At 40.9% G+C, this 20,301-nt stretch overlaps 1 protein-coding gene across 4 annotated transcripts in view; it reads right to left on the bottom strand.

Moving 5' to 3' along the window:
• Positions 1–1,022: 1,022 nt before the first annotated feature.
• Positions 1,023–20,301, bottom strand: part of rsrc1 (arginine/serine-rich coiled-coil 1) — a 226,355-nt gene continuing 207,076 nt past the window's right edge. For all 4 annotated transcript variants that reach the window (XM_044354291.1, XM_044354290.1, XM_044354293.1 and 1 more), the window contains 3 exons: positions 7,161–7,267; positions 3,983–4,090; positions 1,023–1,354 (listed from right to left, as the gene is read on the bottom strand). In XM_044354291.1, coding sequence (XP_044210226.1) covers positions 1,262–1,354; positions 3,983–4,090; positions 7,161–7,267 — 308 coding nt within the window. In that variant the 3' untranslated portion in view covers positions 1,023–1,261. The remainder of the gene's footprint in view (positions 1,355–3,982; positions 4,091–7,160; positions 7,268–20,301) is intronic.

Genomic DNA, 20,301 nt, shown 5'->3' with positions numbered 1-20,301 from the left:
AAATTTCTCATCAAACTCGAGTTTTCTTATCTTCCCTGTGCAGGTCACCATATTAGCTGCGTGCATATCTAACTGTACTTCACGGGGCCTATGTAATCTCTATACATGGACAACTAAGTTATACCCATTCACAACTTCAGGATCCCAATGATTATTAAGGTGAAGAAGAAATCACACGTGGCTACTCAAAGATTGAATTGCAATCTAGCTGTTTCTGTTTCTGAAGCATGGCTTGCTTTGGTAATTGTAGGGTGTGGAGAAATCATGGGTTTGGGAAAAAGCTCAAACAGCAAAGTTAAATTTGTATGCTTTACTTTAAGCAAATCATCCCTACACTCTTTATTTATTATATCATTACAACACAGCCTATTTGGAGAATATGGGAGTGACACACTGTGTCCCAGACTTAGTATAGATTTACCATCTGGCTGTTCCACAAATAGGCCTGAGTCTGGATTCTACACCGCCTTGAATCCCTACTCAGACATAACAGCAATAGGACACCATATTGAATAAACAAAACATAAACATGAATTACTAAGTAGCATTAAGTATGGTCAAGAGGAGAGGACAGTTGGGAGCAGGTGAGAAGACGTCTTCTCCAGCTTTAAATTAATCCTGATGCAGACCCAAGAGATAAGGTTATCTCAGAGTGAGGGTGAGTCAGGCTACTTTTTTTAAGTTACTGTATGGCAGGCAGGACCGTAGCCAGGATTTTGGAAACATTAAGGTTATAAATGTTGGATGAGGCACTGAGGTGTTTTTACTTAGTTTAGTTAGAAAACCAGTAGCCTTATTTTGCTCATCAAATATGTGCCAGCTTCCTTTAACCCCACTTACAGATTCATCTCATTCATCCACAAAAGCACAAAACAGTTTTCATTCAAAAGAAAAAAATCACACCTTTATTTACTGAGTTGATTACGAAAGACAAAGTGTATCAAATCCTACATCTACATGGCAAAACAAACAACATTATCTGACTCTAAGATCTGTCTTCATTAAAAAATAACAAAGCCAAATAAAGAACAGCAGATTTTTTAATTGAATAAAATTTACAGTAATAAAATAATAAGCACAACACACAAAGTTTTTACAATAGGTGTAAGAAATTAGCGTAAAGGTGAATTAAGAAATGCTGTGTTGATTGAATTTGACGGATATGGGCAGAAGAAAACAAAAGCAAACTTGACTGAGTGAATGAGGAGTAGAAAGTATCCAGATAATGTGAAGGATCTTTTGTCTGTCTGTTTGGTGTTCCTTAGGTTACAGGACTTCCCATGAGCCTCTCCTGTCGCAGGGAGACCAGTCTGTTGAGCCACAGCTCCTCGGCCTTTTCCTTGTCCATGAACAACTGCAGGACAGCAGAGAGAGGACAGGTTAGTAAGAAGACAAAGATACTGACAACATCAAGAACAACAAGACTGCAGGGAACGTACAAGAGAACACAGGAAAACAAAACTGCTTTTTGTTTTCACTGTGGTTTAGAGATTTTTTTTTTTAGAGTGCATAGAGACAAGAAGCATAAAATAAGGAATATCATACTATTTTTTTCATAAATGTCAGGGCATTAAATGCAGATTTGAAAAGGACTTTGAACCGTACTGGAGAGTAAAATTGCACTGATAGTATGTGAAAGTATAAAATCACAATGTTGAGTGACCTAGTCATTGACCACACTTCTGAAAATGGCTACCACTCTGTCTGTGTGTGTGTGATGTTTGTCTTTGAAGCCTTTTCAAAGGAAATGTGGTTGTGTTTTAAAGGGACACACAAACCACAAATCAATAAATCTGCTGGGTTGTTTAGTGCAGATACAGTATATCTGTATCACTAAGTAACAATAGCACTACAGATATGCTGAAATTATTGTAATGATGACATATTTTACTAAGGTAATTTAGAAAAAAATTGACATAATTTTCAATCGGATACATTGATGTGTTTGGAAAAAAAAGGTCTGTGCATGTTATGTGTTTATGTAAAAAAATAAATCAATAAATAATCTGCTGTTACATCTTTATGGGCATATTTATTGTACTGTATTTTCTACTGTTTTTGCATTTTAACTACTTTCTGCGGAATTTATGTATTTTAAATGACATCGTTTATGATGTGGTGTCCTGTATTGTCAATTGTCCAGTTTTGTGTTGTTTTTTGGTGCTTCATGGCGAAACCAAAGATAATTTTCCATAGTGTGGACAATAAAGTTCCTCCTCTCTATATAGATTTTTTTTTTAAAAACTCTCAAACATCTATGTATGTGTATCAGCATTGCCTCAAAAATCCTGTATCAGTCAGACTCTAACAATAATATACATAATATATACTCAAGCCTGGACCTGAATCTTTGCATACAAGTATTGTACAGTATTCTGTCAACCAACTTGTTTGCTCCAATGACACATTCTTTGTTTAACTGCTTCTTTTGAATCGCCTAAGTGCAGTATAAGTCGTTGTCCCCTGTCATTTTTAGTACAAGTCCACTCCTGACGATAGTTATTATAACTGTGGTGTTATAGCCGCTCAGTCCTAATGTCTAAAAACCTCTCACATCCAGGATGTGACAGAAATGAATGAGCCATGTTTCCCAGTAAGCTCATGCGCCTGGCACAGGACTGCCTGTTGACACCCATGTGACCTCAGCGTGAACCATGTGACACAGTGATGACTGTAATAGTAGAGTGGATGGCTATGAAAGCTTGAATGTAGAATCTTTAGTCTTTCCTTGCTATCTACTTCAAAATGCACCTGATGAAAACCTTTACTTTGAACGTACAGCCAAGACAGTTTTGCGGCTGTAGCAGTGTATTAGCCTGGTGATGGAAAAAGGCCCACACATGTGACTTGTATTCATCGCAGTACATCACCAGAAGTAATGATACTGATTGTAAGAGGGCTATAAAACTGCTGCTGCAAGTGTCTGATGAATGAGGGCATCTGTTTATTAGGAAGTAACATAATGACTATGAGAGTGAGGAGCAAGGCGCTGAGACATAGGGGGAAAATTGGAAGATCGTTTCTATATTCAGTGTGTGTGTTTGTGTGAGAGATAATGTTGACATGCTGGCTATGTGTACATACTGTATATCTATGTGATGATATGTGTCTATTATTATGCAGATTGTAGAGCAACCCCGGCCACGTCGATCCTTCATTCCTAACGTACGCTGCTGCTTACAGCTGCACTGCATGTTATCTGTGTGTTAGATTCAACACCAGTGAGTTCTTGTCTGTCGGCCCTGCACTGGTGTCATGGTGCTAATGAGGCTGTGTGTGTGGGATGACAGTATCTGGGCTGGGCTAATGGGACTCATCTGTTCTAATTGGAAGTGGAGCTGGGGCCGGGGCCCGCCTGGGGCATATTGCTACCATACATCAGCCTGTCTGAGGGTGTGTGTATGTGTGTGCATTTGAGCGGAGGAGAGGAGGAGGGGGGGGGGGGGGGTTGTACGCACCTAGATGTGTGTTTGTGAGAGGGTTATCTGCATACGTCAGGGCATAACTTAGTTTCCCCAGTGGAGATAGATGACTGGGAAGCCCCAGGGAGCGTTATTGGAGTTTAAAGTTTTCCCTCTCGTTTTTCATCATTGGTCTGCAGGCAGGGGAGGAGATGATGTTTGGAGGCTATAATCTACTACACTGCAGTATCCTATACTATATGATGCAGTGTATCAGAAAATGCAGAGGTGGTGGTGCAGTGATATTGGTTGTGGTGTTGGTAGCAGCACTGGTATTTTAGACAAAAAAAAGTTTCTAAAGTTTTTCCGCCAATCAATAAAAGGGAAACACCGTACTCATAAAAACATGACAGCACTAAAAGATGAAATGACAAGCTGTTGCCTGAAGACTGGAAGCTACTCATTGGCTCAGAGGACTTTTAAAGCTCTGCGTTAAAGCTCGGCTCCACAGTTTATGAAGACTTTGAAGCGATCAGAAAAATCTAAAACAGAGAGGGAGAGGTTTCCAGGTGAGAACTTACAGTGGGATGAGCGAGAGTGTCGTTGTCATTGTAGACTATGGACATGGGAAGAGTGACGTCCTGAGAATCTGCCCTCTCTGGCTCCTGCTTCACCTCAACTGGTTCAGTCTGAACACAGAGAAATACACAAGCCAAACAAAAATGGGTCACACTCAAATTAAATTAATTCAAACATTTTAATACATTGTAGAGTAATAGAACACACACTAATAGAGTAGGATGATTACATGAGGATAAAAAGAGATAAACATTATTTTACTGTCTGACTGGAATGGATGAATGGAATATGCACAGGAAGACACACACTTCTCCCCATCAAACTACACATTTGTGTCCCACATCCATACAAATTCTAAGCATGTTTTGAGTATGTAGCATGTACACTCAAAAAGTCAGTATATATTCTAAAAACACTTGATTTTCAAAGTTCATGGATAATATTGTTCCACAATTACTGTCCCACACTGCAAAGGAAAAGGGAAATACACCCACTGCTGGAAAACAAGAACAGAACTGTGAATGGTGGTGAGAGTACTACAGGAAGATCTAAGAGTGAAAAAATTATCATTAAATCTTTGGAAAAATATTTAGCTTTCTCAAAATGCAAACTGACTGACGTCTCTCAGTGCACGTTACCTAAGTACCAAAGTAAATATAGGAGGAGCTTCACACAGCTGGAAAAAAATCAAACTAATGGTGGATGCTGGTAAAAACTGCTCCAGGAACAACAAAACAGAACAATGTAATCTTTGAAAAAACATGTTGATGTTTTCTTGTGAAGTTTAACTGGCAGTGACATTCAAAAATCACAGTTTGACACGCATTTGCACACATATTGTATCATTTAGTATGAAACAGTTAGGTGTGTTGATCTCTTTGGTATACTAATGAAAAAAAAACAGTATAATAGCACAATTACTATATGGTATAATGTGTATACAATTAGTATCATGACAAAGGATTGTGAAATGCAATATGACAATTAAACCAGCAGATGGCAGTGAAAGTCTGGCCCATGCAATAGGCACATACTGTTATCAACTTGTATCCCTAATATTTTGTCTTACTTGACTCATCTACTGGTGTGTATGTGTGGTTACAAACAAGGCGGTGAGAAAACATGAGACCATGACCAATTTATTTCTCCTTTCAGGTCATCCACTTTATATTTTCTGTAATTTTGCTAAACCAGAAACTCTGGTGAGAGGGGCCCGGCTTCAGATAAGCTACGGTGCATTTGGTCCTTTTATGTTGGTGGCTACTGAAGCTAAAAATTGTTAATATTACAATATTCAAACACTTCAAAGAATCAGCTTTGTGACAGGTTACCTTTATCAGTTGGACAGCAACATCATACACGTTTTTTTACAGGTAGAGCCCAAAGGTTCTCTGTCTCCCCATTTTGCCATCTGTAACGTCCAAGCTGATTGAAGGGAATGTGATTTAGAAACCATTCTTCCTCCATCCCAAGAGCTATTACTTAGCTATTACTTACTTACTAAAATTATAATAAGCCCCATATTTGAAAGGATGGCCTGCTCTCCTTGTTGTACTTGATAAAGAAGAAATATCAAAATGAACACTTTGCCAAGTCCATTCATGCTTCAAACGCTCCTAATACCAGCCCCCGAGCAAATGTTTACCTTGTTGGAAAGAACTATTTAAAATTAATTTGGCTGGATAAAAAAGTGAGTGAGATATAAAACACACTGACTAATAAGGATGGTGTTCTGCCAAGTATCAGATAGTGCAAGTGGTCATCACAATTCTTAGTAATAATATGCTGAATATATATTTCTACTGAATGCAGCTTGCTTGAAATAGAAAAAAGAATTATATATATAGACTAGCAAATATTTAACTTTTCACTGAGTTCTCCTCCTTAACAGTGCCTTAAAATAATCAATAGTCACAACTCATTTTTAAATACATAATGGTTATAAATACCAAAACCAAGTCAACATATCTAAAATAAACACATTAAAGCATACAAACTATGACATACTGTAATTTTGGTACTATTTTGTTTAAAAAATGATTTAATTAATTATCAATTTCTGTCAATAACAAATAGCCCAAAGAAATCTTTTATAGGGTAGTCAAGTAATCTTCAAATGTGTATTTTGCCATCATTCTCTTCATGCAGCCAGAAATATGAAAGAAACATGAAACCGCTAAAAGACTTTATGAAATCCTCCCAACTAAGGATGAATTGTTTGGATATCTTAAGTAAACTAATGGAAAGGACTAAACCCAAGAGATTCATCTGAAAACCATTTCAGAGCTGTTATAAAAAGTCAGTTTAAACTTGAATTTGTATTTCATTAAAGTATACTTTAGATTTAAGATTAAAATACTTTTTTGGTACTTCACGTGCACGTTCATCAGAATTTGAACAGATCTTTTTCTATTCTCCTATATTATGTCTTACAAGGTGATTATATATCATTAACTTTCTACTCATATTAGTGACACCTTTAGGGATGGATGGACAGTTGTGAGAACATGTGAGAACAAACTTCACGTACAAGTTTTTCCCACATGGGAGGCCTAGGTGTGAACATTAACAGCTACTAATACTAACATCATTGAACCTGGTAATGTTGCAGCTTCGATGAGTCAAAAGTGTTTTACAATTTGAGGCAGCAAAGGCCGAGTATACCGTGCATGTACGACCTGTGCAGTCTGCTTCAGCCAGGGCACATCAGCGGAGTTCAGATCGGTCTTGACCTTTATCAGACTCACCAAGAGGTGTCCCAAAAGTCTGTGCAAGTTTGCTGTCACATGTTGTCGCCTATCTTTTCAAAACAGCCATGAGCCCCAACAAATCTAATTCCTGCTCCTTCAGAGAGAGGAACATTTCAATAATGACTTGTGTGTTTTGTCTGCATCTGCACAACCAGAGGGAGGAGAGAGAGATGGAGAGAGGGAGACACAGGATGGCTGTTGCCTGCTGTGGCTTTTGTGTGGGTGCTGCCGCTTTGGAGGCGGAGAACAGTGGAGCGTCTGATGAAACCGTCTCAGGTCGGAACAAACGGCGCTGAATGGGAATGTTTGATTTGGTCTGGGCTGTCTCTGGACAGACGGCACAGCATTGCAGAGAGGGAAATTCAATAAGAGACAGAGTGAAAAGATAGAGAGAGTGAGGGGAAGGGGGAGAAAGAGAGACAGAACGCACCTTTATATCATCCCTGGATGATTTGAAAGCCTGAGGAACAAAGGAATCACTCTCGATGGCCTCGATGTCCTTTATCCTTCGCACTTGCTCCTCCAGAGAAGTTCCCTCTGAAACACATGTTACACAGAAGGGGAGGCTATGAACAAAAGCAAGCGCATGTGTGTTCAGAAACACACACACACACACACACACACACACACGTACACAGAGGGTCAGCTGTTCCTTGTCATGCTCTGAAAGGCACCAGATTCCTTTTGGACTGGGCTTAGTTGATGGTATGTTATCTCTATGTATAATGCTCTTCGACACATACAATATGAAATATCTGATATTCCCCTATTTTAATCTTGGCCTCTATGAAAAGCACTCTTGCTTAGTCAAGGGCACAGAGCCACTACAAAAGGAGAGTGGGGGGAAAAAATGCTAACAAGATGATAGCCAGACAGTGAATTACACTGCATTCTAAAATAATCAAAATATGAACACAAACGCACTGCAACGGAATTTCATTACGGAGACTAAATGTGATTAGGTTTCATACAATTTTCGTGTATTGGAAAGTATTTTTGCTCTGGCTTGTCCAATCAAACACAAAAGACAGAAAAAGGTTTCCAGTAAATTACTCTTGGATATAAACACATCAGGATTCTGCATATCAGATAATAAATCATTTCAAGAATTCAAGAGCAGTCTTCATAGCGTAGGAGGGCAAAAATAGGTGTGCCAGGAAAGTTAGCAACAGAAGAAAAAAAAAAAGACAGAGTCTGAATGCTCCCATTATTTTCTAGCTGTCAATCTTTCTACTGATCAGTCAATATTCATCCCTCTCTCCCCCATCCATCCGTCCTCTCCTGCACTCTCCCATCTCTCTATCTGTCAATCCAGCAGACATCCATGTTCCTCTGCTCCACTGATGTAGGCTGTGTCATGAAAACAAGTACACAAATGGGAACACACACTCACTCACTTACTCTCACACACAAAGAACATCGGGATACAAGTACTCCCACATGTACATGTGTATTTGCAAACTTACATACTTTGCACTCATATTCATGGTTGCCATAAATATGCACATGCTGTATACTGTAGCGCACACACACACACACACACACACACACACACACACACACACACACACACACACACACACACACACAGCATGCAATTGGATCTAATAGCAGAAATTAATTCAATCCATTAGCTGCAACAGAAAGGGTGTCACAACAGATCTTCATGGCCCTGGTGTTTAATGAATAAATGAATATTTGTTCCGGCTTTCAAAGCATCACATGCTCTCGCACACATACACCAAAGGCACATACACCCTATTATTGTTCATAATAGCACTCAAACAAACTCAGTTTTGATTTAAATGCACTGCAGAATTGGACAACTGAGTGACAAGTAGAATTAAGCCTTTCTATATGACAGACTATCAACTTGTCATCCTGCGCGGGAAGATGTGAGCTGAGACGCATTGCACAGCAGCTCCAAAAATAGTCATTACCTTGACTGGGCTGCTAGATGAAGTCTGAACACTGGCCCAATATCCTCCCGTGGCCTGTCCTTCACACCACTATCACCGCTGCTTACTGCACGGCTACATGAGCGTGCATGTGTTCGAATGAAAACTGTCCGACAATTAATTCAGCACAATTAATTCACTTTTTCAATTACTCCTTTCCTACTGTCCTTCGAGCGTGAATGCCCTGCATAAAGAACGACCATGCAACAACAGTGACATCCTTACACACACACACACACACACACACACACAAACACACACCATATCTGCTAGCATCTCCTTGGCAGGCCTGTCTGTGGGTTGTGTGTGCTGCAGGAATCCATTAAGACCTCAGACTTTTTGACAAACACATTATTGGTAGATAAAATGACTTCCATATGCTGTTTGTCAGATGTCAGCGGGAAAAGATATGTATTTCATGAGAAAATCAAAAATAATGGACTTTGAGTGTGGGCCTAGCGAGCTTAGAGGCAGACAAAAATCAATACTCTAGCTGGGCGAGCGCACTCCGCAGCTCGGAGAGGTCAAAGTTGATATTTAATATTGACACATTATCTGGCAAATTAATTTAACAGGTCGACTCAATTGTCACCGCATTAGGAACGCTTCTCTGTCAGTGATCAGAGGAGGATAAAGTGAAAGCCGAGAGAGAGAGAGAGAGAGAGAGAGAGAAAACAGACTGAGAGAAGGAGACAGAGAGGAAAAGAAACACAAGAAGACACAATTACATGTACACTATGCACTGCTTTAAATTAGGTTATTTTTATCTCTATCTATGGCACTTGTGTCTGGATGCTGAAATGCATTACAGCCATTACCATGATTCAGGAAATGGGATCAAACCCAATCAATAAACGTTGTTTGTTTGTATCCGCAGATTAGAATAAAGGGTAGTGACGGAGGGATGTGTATACATGTGTGTTTGTGTCCTTGCATGTTTACACTCATGTATGTGCGTATGCGCATGTGTATAAGAGGAGTTGGAAAAACTCACTTGCCGTCTCATTACTGAAATTAGTTCGACAGACAGCGGTGCTGATGAGTGGCTCAGAATCAATAGGCTATTGTTTTCTCTCTAAATAGCTGTTTGTCCACTTCATTGATTAAGACCAGAAGACTGGGAGAGAAAATAAAACCAACCAATGGAAACAGATTTCAACTCATCTCCTTCAGCCTTGAAGATGTGAGTGTTGTGGAGCACTTAACACTTCCCTGCCAGAAGAGGGAGCTGTTCAACAACACATGTCTATAAGCGGGAAGAGGCCTTGGGCTGTGGCGGTTGTCTTTGTAAACTTGACTTTGGTCTACAGTTTGTCAATCAAGAGCAGCCGAGCTGAATATATTGCTGCTGCTGATTAATTCCAGTAATTGAGTGCACTAGCGTGCCAGCTAAATTACCGCAGCACTTGTTGTTGTGTGGAGAAAAAATAAATAAAGGGAAAACTAACTGCTTGTTTTATTGAGGTCTCACAAATTGCGGCAAATCTTTGACAGTGTTTCAGAATTATATGGCAAACAGAGAGCTTTTTTTTTTATGCAGAGGCACTTTTACCTTTATTGGATAGTGGGCAGTGAAGAGGCAAACAGGAGACAAGGGAGAGAGAGAGAGAGATGGGTATGACATGCAACAAAGGTCCCTGGCTGGAATTGAACCAGGGATATTGCCGTAATGTGGCATGCGCAGTAACCATTCAGCTACCAGGGCGCTCTGGCAAACAGAGAGCTTAAAGGCATTTAATGAATTTATTGAAAATGAATAAGGCCATAGCAGAGAAAGAGCAAATTCTGGTGCTGTATAGTTGTGGTGGTTAGTGCAACTTTAGCATATTAACTACAGGAAATGTATTTGGGACTCAACTGCACTAATTCTAATTTGGACAGTTTAATCCAAGAGCATAACATGTCTGAATTTGTCAAAGAAAGAGATTTAAATTCAAAAAGATGTGTTTTAAATTGAATTTTCATATATTTTCCATTACCGACACATAGAGTCTACGGTAGACACATTGAATCTACCGCAAACAATGATACACATGCTACTTCTTAGAATACATAAAAATGAGCATCTATCGAATTTTCGTAACCCATACCTGGCTTTCACGTGCACACAAGCACACACATACACACACACGCTTGCACACAGCAACATCTCTTGGTTTCCCAGGTTTCAATAACGTGCCCTCCCCTCTTCTGCCTCCCTGCACCGCAGTAAAGATGTGTAATTCAATGCTCAATTTAGGCCTGTCTCAGTGGAGATTTTTTTGCCTGCTAATTGATAGAAATTAAGCCATTAATCAAGCCACTAGCCATCATTCAACCCAGGGAAGATGAATACAAACTTTCATAATAACCACCTTCCCCATTTTAGCCCTCATTAGCATTAATTTTTAATGTAATTATGCTATTCTTTTACACTGAGCTCATAAATTACTGCTCTTTTGTTGCTGGCTGGCCTTGTAAAATCCAAAGTAATGCTTTGTAGTCTGATCTTTAAGGCAATTACTGGCTTCTTCACTCTTTTATCTCCCTGCATTTCCAATAACCTGCTCTCTAATGATTTATCTCCGCTGTACCCCCCCTTCCAATCCCCTTCCCCACTCTTTCTCTCGCTACACCAGCGGCCAACTGCCCCGCTGCCAGCCTCCGCCTCCAATACCCCATCCGCCCACATTCTCCCCATCTCTTTACAGCAGCCCCAGATACATCAGGGATGCACACATACACATGCACAGATGCTTGCCTCCACCAACCTAACTATATTAACACACTCACACGTGTATGAGTGTGTAGTAACTTTGTTTACTATCTCCTTTAGTCATTTTCCAGCTCGCCCTTCATTAGTGAATATCTAGCTCCAGCAATGGCGACAACACCTGGGGAATGCCAAGGTAAGAGACTGGCGCTCCATCTCACGTTCACTCTCGGCTGGTCTCCTGTGGGTCTTACCTGTAGGCTAGCTCCTCTTGTTTATGTAACCCCTGAGCTGGGTAAACACACACACACACACACACACTCATGCACGCACACAGGCACACACTCGCAGAGCTTGGCATCAAACAGCTGAGTTAAGCTTAGCAGGGCTTTGTGCTAGGGGTGATAGAGGGGCTCCGGTCTGGCCCTGTTCTCAGCAGCAGCATCCTGGCTGCATCAAAGTCTTTACCGTACGATTCTCCAGGCCCAAACAACAGGCTGCTCCAAAGCATGCCTGGGAATTGGACTGAACAACAACAGAAAAAAATGAAACAATAGGTTTCTTATTAAAATCCAACTGATGAGATTTCATTATCAGCACCAAATGACTCTCTGCGAGACTTTTTCCTTCACGAAGGAGGATTTCCATTAGACTGTCTCATCAAAACAAATAAACCTAATGTGTCTGTCTGCCTGGTGTCTGGGTATGTTGCTGCTGACTAGATATTGTGTTGATATGAAACCTACCGATCGAGTCAGACCAATTCCTCTACTTCTACAAAGAAAGCCAGACAGCCAACTTAGGTTATTAAAAAGGTGTCTGGTGTGGGCCTTGGTTTGGTAATACTTTTAGACTGTATTGATTAGGGGCTCCTGACAGGTTCTGATGTTAGCCCTGGAAATGCATCAAGTGGCTAATGAGCAGCTATTAGGCCCATCGATTTGCTGATTTCAATTGATAGCTAGCAGGCCAAAGCTGCACGTCAATATTTGCATAACTAATACCCTGCAGCTTCAGGCATTGAAAAATGAGATCTCAATGAGAGAGGGAGACAGAAAAGAGAGGAGGAAAGAAAGACAGAAAGAAAGGAGGATAATGAGAGCAGACAAAAACAGATCAGCAGTTTAGAGATATCAGTGAGGATTCTAGCAGAGAAACACCTGAACATCAAAACAAACCAAATGTCAAGAAAAGCTTAACCACCATGCGTTTCCTCCTCTCCCTGTGTGTGGGGATCTGTAGGTTGTCTGTAAGGCAGCGAGGCACCAATGACGGCTTTGCAACAGTGACAAGACGTGACGCTGATGCCTGAGGCTGCCGGGGTCGACAGGTCACGTAAAATGAAGGAAAAATTCTGACAGGCTGAGCCAGATGTCCCAAGTGTGTCCCCGAGGAGCTTGCGTATGTATGTATTGGTTTGTAAGTGCGTGTGTGAGCAGGGAGATGTCCAATGACAGAGCAGGTGGCTAAGCCAGTCTAAAGTGTGTTCCCACGAGACCACACGCACAGTCGCTCATATATTACCCCCCCCCCCCCCTCCAAAAAAGCCACATGTCTCCATAACCCAACAATGTGCCTTCCACCACAATACATACACAGGCCGAGTGATCCCCTGTGGTGCTAACCTTGTTATCATAGTGTCAACTGGTCTCTGTGGAGTCTCCTCTCCTGTCGACTCCTGTCACTGTCATCAGGGCCCTGTCACACATTACTAATGCTCAGTTGTCGGCCTTTATAGTAACAAACAGGTCTATAAGTTCTCTGGAACTTGTGTAGAATACCATATATGCCACATTCTTTGGATAAAATGGCCCTGTAGCCTTGAGCATTATTTGACCTTAGGAGATATGGTATGTGATATGTTTATGTGATATCTTATATGATATCTATTTGGCATCAGGAAATGAAAAGCAGCTGGTGTCATACACACACATACACACACACACACACACTCTCATAGTGTCTCCTAGTGATAGTGATCTCCCACTCTCCAGTCAATAAAGGTCTGAACGATGAATTAAAGACCCACACAACCTGCTAATGACAGGATGACACGGCAGCCACGCACCATGCTTGGCTATCTCCTTCCACATCTCCACTCATCCCTCTCCCTACTCACCACTTCTCTCTCTTCTGTCATTCAACCTCGTTCTGATCATCTATCCTCTCCACTTCCTCTCCTCGGCTGACCCCAGTTTAACAGCTCTACAGTATATTCTGTCCTTCTTTACTGAAAAAATCCTGCGATTACAATTGAATGCATGTGTTTAGCCTCCTTCTGTCTGTGGCCATAATGAAATCATGGGGGGAAGAAACAATGGATTGGCCCCAGTTTAACCATCCATTTATCAGAATATCTGAAGCCACAGATTGTATTTATAAGAGATGATGATGCATGTAATTGTTTGATTCTGGCATTAAAATTGCACTGACTGACTTAAAGTGTTGCTACATCATTTGTTTGTTCATGCACGTGTCATGCAAACCATCAACATGAGTTACGAAACTTTTATGAGACAAAAACTTAGGCAAAGGAACAAATGCATGCTACATTCCAGTTTTCAAATCTGCATTACAGCTCAAAATCTCTAATGTACTTGTAATTGGTTAATATAGAGAATTTACCATCATTCATCAGGGATGACATGTTTATTGTTGCCTTGTTTACACTGTACCTATCACTATCATGGGTATAAATACAGCATTCATTTCTAAAAACAAGGGTCTACCTTTTGGGAAACTAGTGCTAACAAGCGTCTACTGTATATTTATAGCATATACACTAAGTCAGCTATTTATCTGAAATCCTAGCTAAGAGTGGACTGCTCCTGCTGACCTGCATGCATGGTGCTAACTGCAAACATCAAGGGCTAACAAAAACCAGGTGGGTGTGTTTTTGCATGTGTGTGTGTGTGTGTGTGAGGGAGAGAAAGAGAGCAGTGTGAGTGTTAGCCGATGTCCTGCGCCTGGGCAGCATCACAGAATCTCATTAAATAGTGAAGCTTTCACAGTCTGAGTGGTGAGATCTTCAAGATCACAGCCACTTTCTCTGTCGACGGGCTCAAAAGGAGACTAGTGGCATTCTGAAAATTTTGTATTCAATTTTGTTTCCATATACGCTTTCAAATTCTCACCGAGGTCTTATTATTTCAGGACTTGCATGCGAGATGTTGTCCCTATCAGCAAAAATCACATACATCTAGAAAACCTGTGTATTAGGAACTTGGTAATTTTTTTCTGCAACAACTTAGACATTTTGAAATATTCATTGGTTAGGGATGGTTAATTAGACGCTTTTTGCACATGGAATACTCTTTGACAGCTTTTGTTTACAGTGAACTAAGAGAGCTTTCGAAAGATAATGGTTAAGTGTTGTAAAAATACAGCAGCACATAGATAAAGGAACATACACCTGGAACTCATTTATCATATTTTAGACTTCAAACTGTTCAGTAACCTGGAATATGATAATAGCCGATCTGTCTGTGACACTCAAGGAGCTCTTTATTAAGCACAGTGCTGTTTTAGTGTGATTAGACTATAGAGTCCTGCCCTCCCTGCCTTTACCAGAAATAACAAGCATTTAACTGCATTAACTTGATGCTAAACTAGGCCGTGCGTATGTGGGAGCATATGTGTGTGTATGTGTGTTTTTGAATGTGTGCACGCGCGGGAAAAAGTGCAGCGGTCTCCATTTTTCGATCTCAGGCTGGTCAGCAGCTCTTTTATGAACAACTCTATAATTAGAGAAACACCAAGCAACTAATTACTTAATTGGAGCAAGGTCTTTAAAATGAAAATGATGTAATCAGAATCCAGGAAATGCGCTCGATTTTCACATACACTGACACATGAACGCCAACACACAAGCAGGCACACACACCTTGTGACCTACAACCTTCTTGACATGTAGCCATCAAGCACCCAGCTCTTTCCCCTTAGTTGGGCTGTAATTGATTCTCCCTTTCACTCTACTGGCTCCTGACAGGGTGTGTGTGTGTGTGTAGGAGATTCAGTGAAAGGGACAGAGTGGGCGAGAGTCTCCTGTTTGTGTGGACTGCTACAAACTATATTAGTAAAGGTCATGGCCGTGTGTGTATGTGTGTGTCTGAGTAATAATTAATTAGGCAAATGCCCCCCACCCCTCCTCTTCTGACCTCAGTTGTAGACTAATAACCTTGGTACCGTGTAATATATTACCCTCCTTTTTTCTGTTGCACTCCGCCTTATTGGAGGGAATCATGCAAAAGAACAAAACAAAAGCGACGTCATCATTTGCATCTAAATCCAAAACCCCTTACTGTAAATTATTTTTATTCACCACCTAAATTACAGGAAGGAAATGCATGAATAGTTATGTGAATTTAATGACCAGTCAGTCCTGATATGTTTGATTTCTGTCAGCTGTACTGGTGTGCAAGACGGGCTGTATCAGTCATTCTCACTGCACCATAACTCTCTTTCTCTCTCTCTCTGTGAACAAGTATACAATAAATGGTGTGCTACTCCCTCCAGTGACCCTTCCCGTCCACATTCTCTCACTGTCACCCTATCCTACATACACTACACCCAAGTCCGCCAACTCCCCCCAAAAAATACCCCTCCCTCTCGAGTCTGGGATCATGGGCTCTGTCCTGGCGGAGCTTGTCCCTCCATTAGTTGCTAAAAAAGAGTACAATGTTTGCTTACGTGACTTTCTTATACCCCTATAAGAGAAACAAAGTGAGGCAGGTGAAACCTGGTTATTGATCTGAATGGGACAACTGGGCAAACCAGGGTCATGAACACATGTAAAGTATGGTGTGTTTTATGCTGAATTCCTTTATGAAAGACTAATTTTCTCCCACCTTTGATTTTCATTTTGTCAAATAAAATGTGGTTTATTAAAAATAATCTACTTGGTCTCTTAAAATTTGTATATTTTCTATACAGTATCTCTCTTTTTCAGTAATGTACTGTATATTTTACAACATTTGTTGTATACATTTTGTGGGATTACTGTGATTGTTTTTGTAATTCTTTCTTTCAAATGTTTTTTGGGACTGTGTGCAGACAGGAAACTGTTACCGCTATTGTGTTTTGGCTTTAATTTTATACCTTATAGCTCACATGCTGCTGATGTGGTTTTTATTTATTGCTCTGCTTAAGTCAGTATGTTTTATTACTTAACTGCACTATGACGATCCTTGTCTGATGACAATATGCTCTTATAAAAATCAGCCAAGTATTGGTGGTTGTATGCTGTGTGATACCTTTCTGTTCACCTGTGCACATTTTCTATAAATTTTCTTTTTGCACTACGGGCTCCATGCAGAGCTAAACCTCTGCTACACAATGTGGTGCCAACGAAGCCTCGTGATAAACACATTTTGAGATCTAACATACAAGCTAATTTCAAGCATTCCAACAACACAATCGTCACACACACATTTAAAAAGAGACGCAAAACTACAACACACACATGCACATACACACTCCTCAGTGACCTCTGATGTCTAATGACAAACCTTGCAGGGGCCACCACATGGCCAGAGCCACCCAGGATGCCAGCACTTTGACCTGCAACAGTCTGCGGGTGTGTCTAATCACTGCAGTCTGACCACCCTGTGTGACTGCACCAAGTACACTACTGCTGTGTGTGATCATGTCCAGACATACGTGTGTGTCTGTGTGTGTGAGTGTGTGTGTAAGCCACTTTTACATACTGGGAATGTTTTCAGTTAGTGCAGCCAACTTCTCTGCGTTCAAGCTCTTCATAGTAAGGCTTTGTAACTGTTGCTAAAATGGTCATACCGATTTTTTAAACTCAATTTTTAGAAGAAAAAAAAATCATAAAAATGTTATCAACTTATATTTTCACGATTAAATGTAGAAAATAAAATGATGGCAAACATCCCTACTCAGTACACCTAAAAACCAAGGTTTTTTTTCAGTTCCTTAATTTAATCAAGACAGATTTTTACATTGAATATCTCATTTTGAACAAATTTGTGCGATACTATCTTAAACCTGAATGGAACGGACGGGGAATCTAGAAAATACATCTGCTTGGTGACTCAATGAGAGGTTACTGAACATACATCAGTTTACTGGCAGCAGGTTAATTGATAAGGGTGACCCACAAAACGATTACCAATGACAGAGGGTAAAAGGGTGCTGTCAATCATTTGTCCACTTGACCTGAATGAACACAGGATGGAAGCTTGCATGGTCAATTTCTATGTAATCTAGCCAATGGCAGAGATAGCTCGGCTGCTATCGAGTCAAACATGTCATTCCATAGATATCCTTAAAGAAATGATGAAGCTATGGGCTCCATAGCTGCAGAAGTGACAGCCACACCGGGCAGCATCAGCATCCCATTACCCCTGGACAACAAAGGGTCACACGGGGTTAGGAGAATTCGGCATGCACCTCCACTCGTTCACGGGACCAGCAGCGCTTAGGACAGGAGGTCACCTAATCACCTTGCTGAGCCATCTCCGAGGGAGAAAAGGGGAAGCGAGAAGTAGGGGGGAAAAAAATCAACTTTAAATTTGCAGTGATGAAAAATCAATAAAGCAGTAATTGCTTGGCTTATCACCGTGCAATGAAACAAATTGGTAGGAGAAGGAAGGCAAGGAGAGGGCTGGTGTCCATGCTGCACGCCAGGTTTTTTTGGCTGCAGCGTGGTGGCGAGAGAGAGAGAGAGAGAGCGAGAGCGAGAGAGTGTGTGTGTGTGTGTGTGTGAGAGAGAGAGAAAGATAGAGAGAGAGAGACAGAAAGAGAGAGAGAGAGAGAGGAAGAGAGAGAGAGAGAGAGAGAGAGAGAGAGAGAGAGAGAGAGAGGAGAAGAGTTTGGGCTTCAGTGGGCCAAGGCAAGGAAAAAAGGTCTCCTCGTGATAATTAAATCTTCTCACACTGATTTTCTGCCAAATTTATTTCCCCAGGGACCATAACTCTGATTCAGTGCTTACAAGCCTTGCATAACTAATCATTTCAATGTGGGGGTAACCACAAACGTGAATGAATAGGGAGGAGAGAGGAGAAAATAAAAAGAGAGATGGCTAGACTGAACCTGTGGCACTATTCATCTGTGAATCAATCATTATTTAGGCAAGACAAAAATCAGAAATAAGTGTGGAGCGCTCTTCTGTAAGATTCTGTGTATCTGTTTTAAACACTTTTAAAGAGAAAGTGTCATTGATTGTCAGTGTGTTCTCTTTTACACCATCTCTGCGGAGCATTACGTGCAAAAAACATCCTTTAATTACTGGAACAAATAGAACCCATGAAGCCAATGTAGTGTCGGTTCAATATTCCTCTGACTGTTCCTGGCATGATTGTGTTGAACATAATAACACAACAAATAAGGCCATTTATCTGAAGTAACGACAGGAGATGAGGCTAACTCCACTAATCAATATCGAATCAATACAAACCAGATTTTCTTACATCAAAATCACTGAGACAGATCTTCCTTCAGCGCAGAGTGCACAAGAGCAATACAGTGTCTCCCTCGAGTCCTGGGGTGGATCATATAGCCAGTGGAAAAAAACCCAGTTTAAAAAAAAAAGTATAATGGTCTACCCTGAATGAGGATGCTGGGAACTATAATTATAGCTTGGTATAATTCAAACACTCTCCTTATTGAATCCTCATGTTTTAGTTAATGTGATGAGATCATGGACACCAGATCACTCGTGTTTACCAGCGGTTGAATTTCACCGCTTGTCCTTCAAGTGGCAGCCTGAGCAGCGGCGATGCTGCGCGGCGAGGTAGCGTGGCACGCCACACCATGGCCCCGGTAATTAAAACATTTAAAGCAGAGCCAGCTCCCCTGTGCTCCTGGGGTGTGATACGGGGGTCACGCGCCTGTAGATTCTAATTTGCGCACCATTTGTATTCATGACAGGCACGTGCTAAATATTTAACAGCAGCCCGGCAGGAGTTTTGTATTGTTAGGCTTTCCAGGTCAAATAATTTGATTTCAAGGCAGATTACATTAAGCGTCAATGTCCAAGCCACCACTCTCACTTGCCTCTCATTTCCTGTCTTTTATTACAGCCGAGATAGGCCAGAACTGAAGGGATATGGCTTTGGATTATACAAGAGCTTGTTATCCGTGGATTAGTTATTATTTTCAATTAGAAAAGGGATCACATAATTTATTATGAACGCACACACCCACACTGGTATTGGATGCAGTCACTTGCTTGCGGAGCGGAAATTTTAGCTGACTGACAAATTGTTTAGCAGAGCATGTAATCACACCTAACAAGACAAATATTATTTCAAACAAATGAGCGGGCACATGCATCAATAATGATACTTCAACTTATATTGATTGTTCTTGATGGAGGCATCTTATAGCTGGTTAGGATGTGTATTCTGTTTTTTGTTTTGTTTTTTTTTAATCTTCTGCATTTGAACAAGTGAGACTAGAAACCAAATCCAGACATTTTCCGTGTTTCAGCCGAGGCCCTGTGGTGATTGACAACAGAGCTAGTTAAACGGTGATGAGGCGTTAATGGATGCTAGGTCGAGGAAGCGAGGGAGGGGTGAGCTGGAGGGGGTCTGCGGCTGAATATTTAATGGTCATATAATTCCTGAACACAGACACACACAGACGGGTACACACCCAACCCGTGACCTGTCCTACACACCCCGTAATTAGGGAAACAGTCCTTTCGTTTAACTGCCAAAAGAGCAAACGGTAGGTATATATTCCCCTAATGATATGGGTTAAAGAGCTATTATACATCTCATTAAAATATATGATCTCCCAATCTGGTGGTGGTTTGAGGTAATGGGGACACAGCGGCATAGGGGCTAAAATACCGTCGTCGGGCTATAGGCTAGTGTCCAATCCATATCTACATAATTCTGTGTGACTGCGCAAATGAAAAGATGTTTCTGTCATCGCCTCATAAATGACACACA

This window comes from Thunnus albacares, chromosome 6 (genome assembly GCF_914725855.1).
Source record: "Thunnus albacares chromosome 6, fThuAlb1.1, whole genome shotgun sequence".
In the NCBI taxonomy this organism is placed as follows: Eukaryota; Metazoa; Chordata; class Actinopteri; order Scombriformes; family Scombridae; genus Thunnus; species Thunnus albacares.
This window is presented reverse-complemented; position numbering and strand designations above follow the sequence as displayed.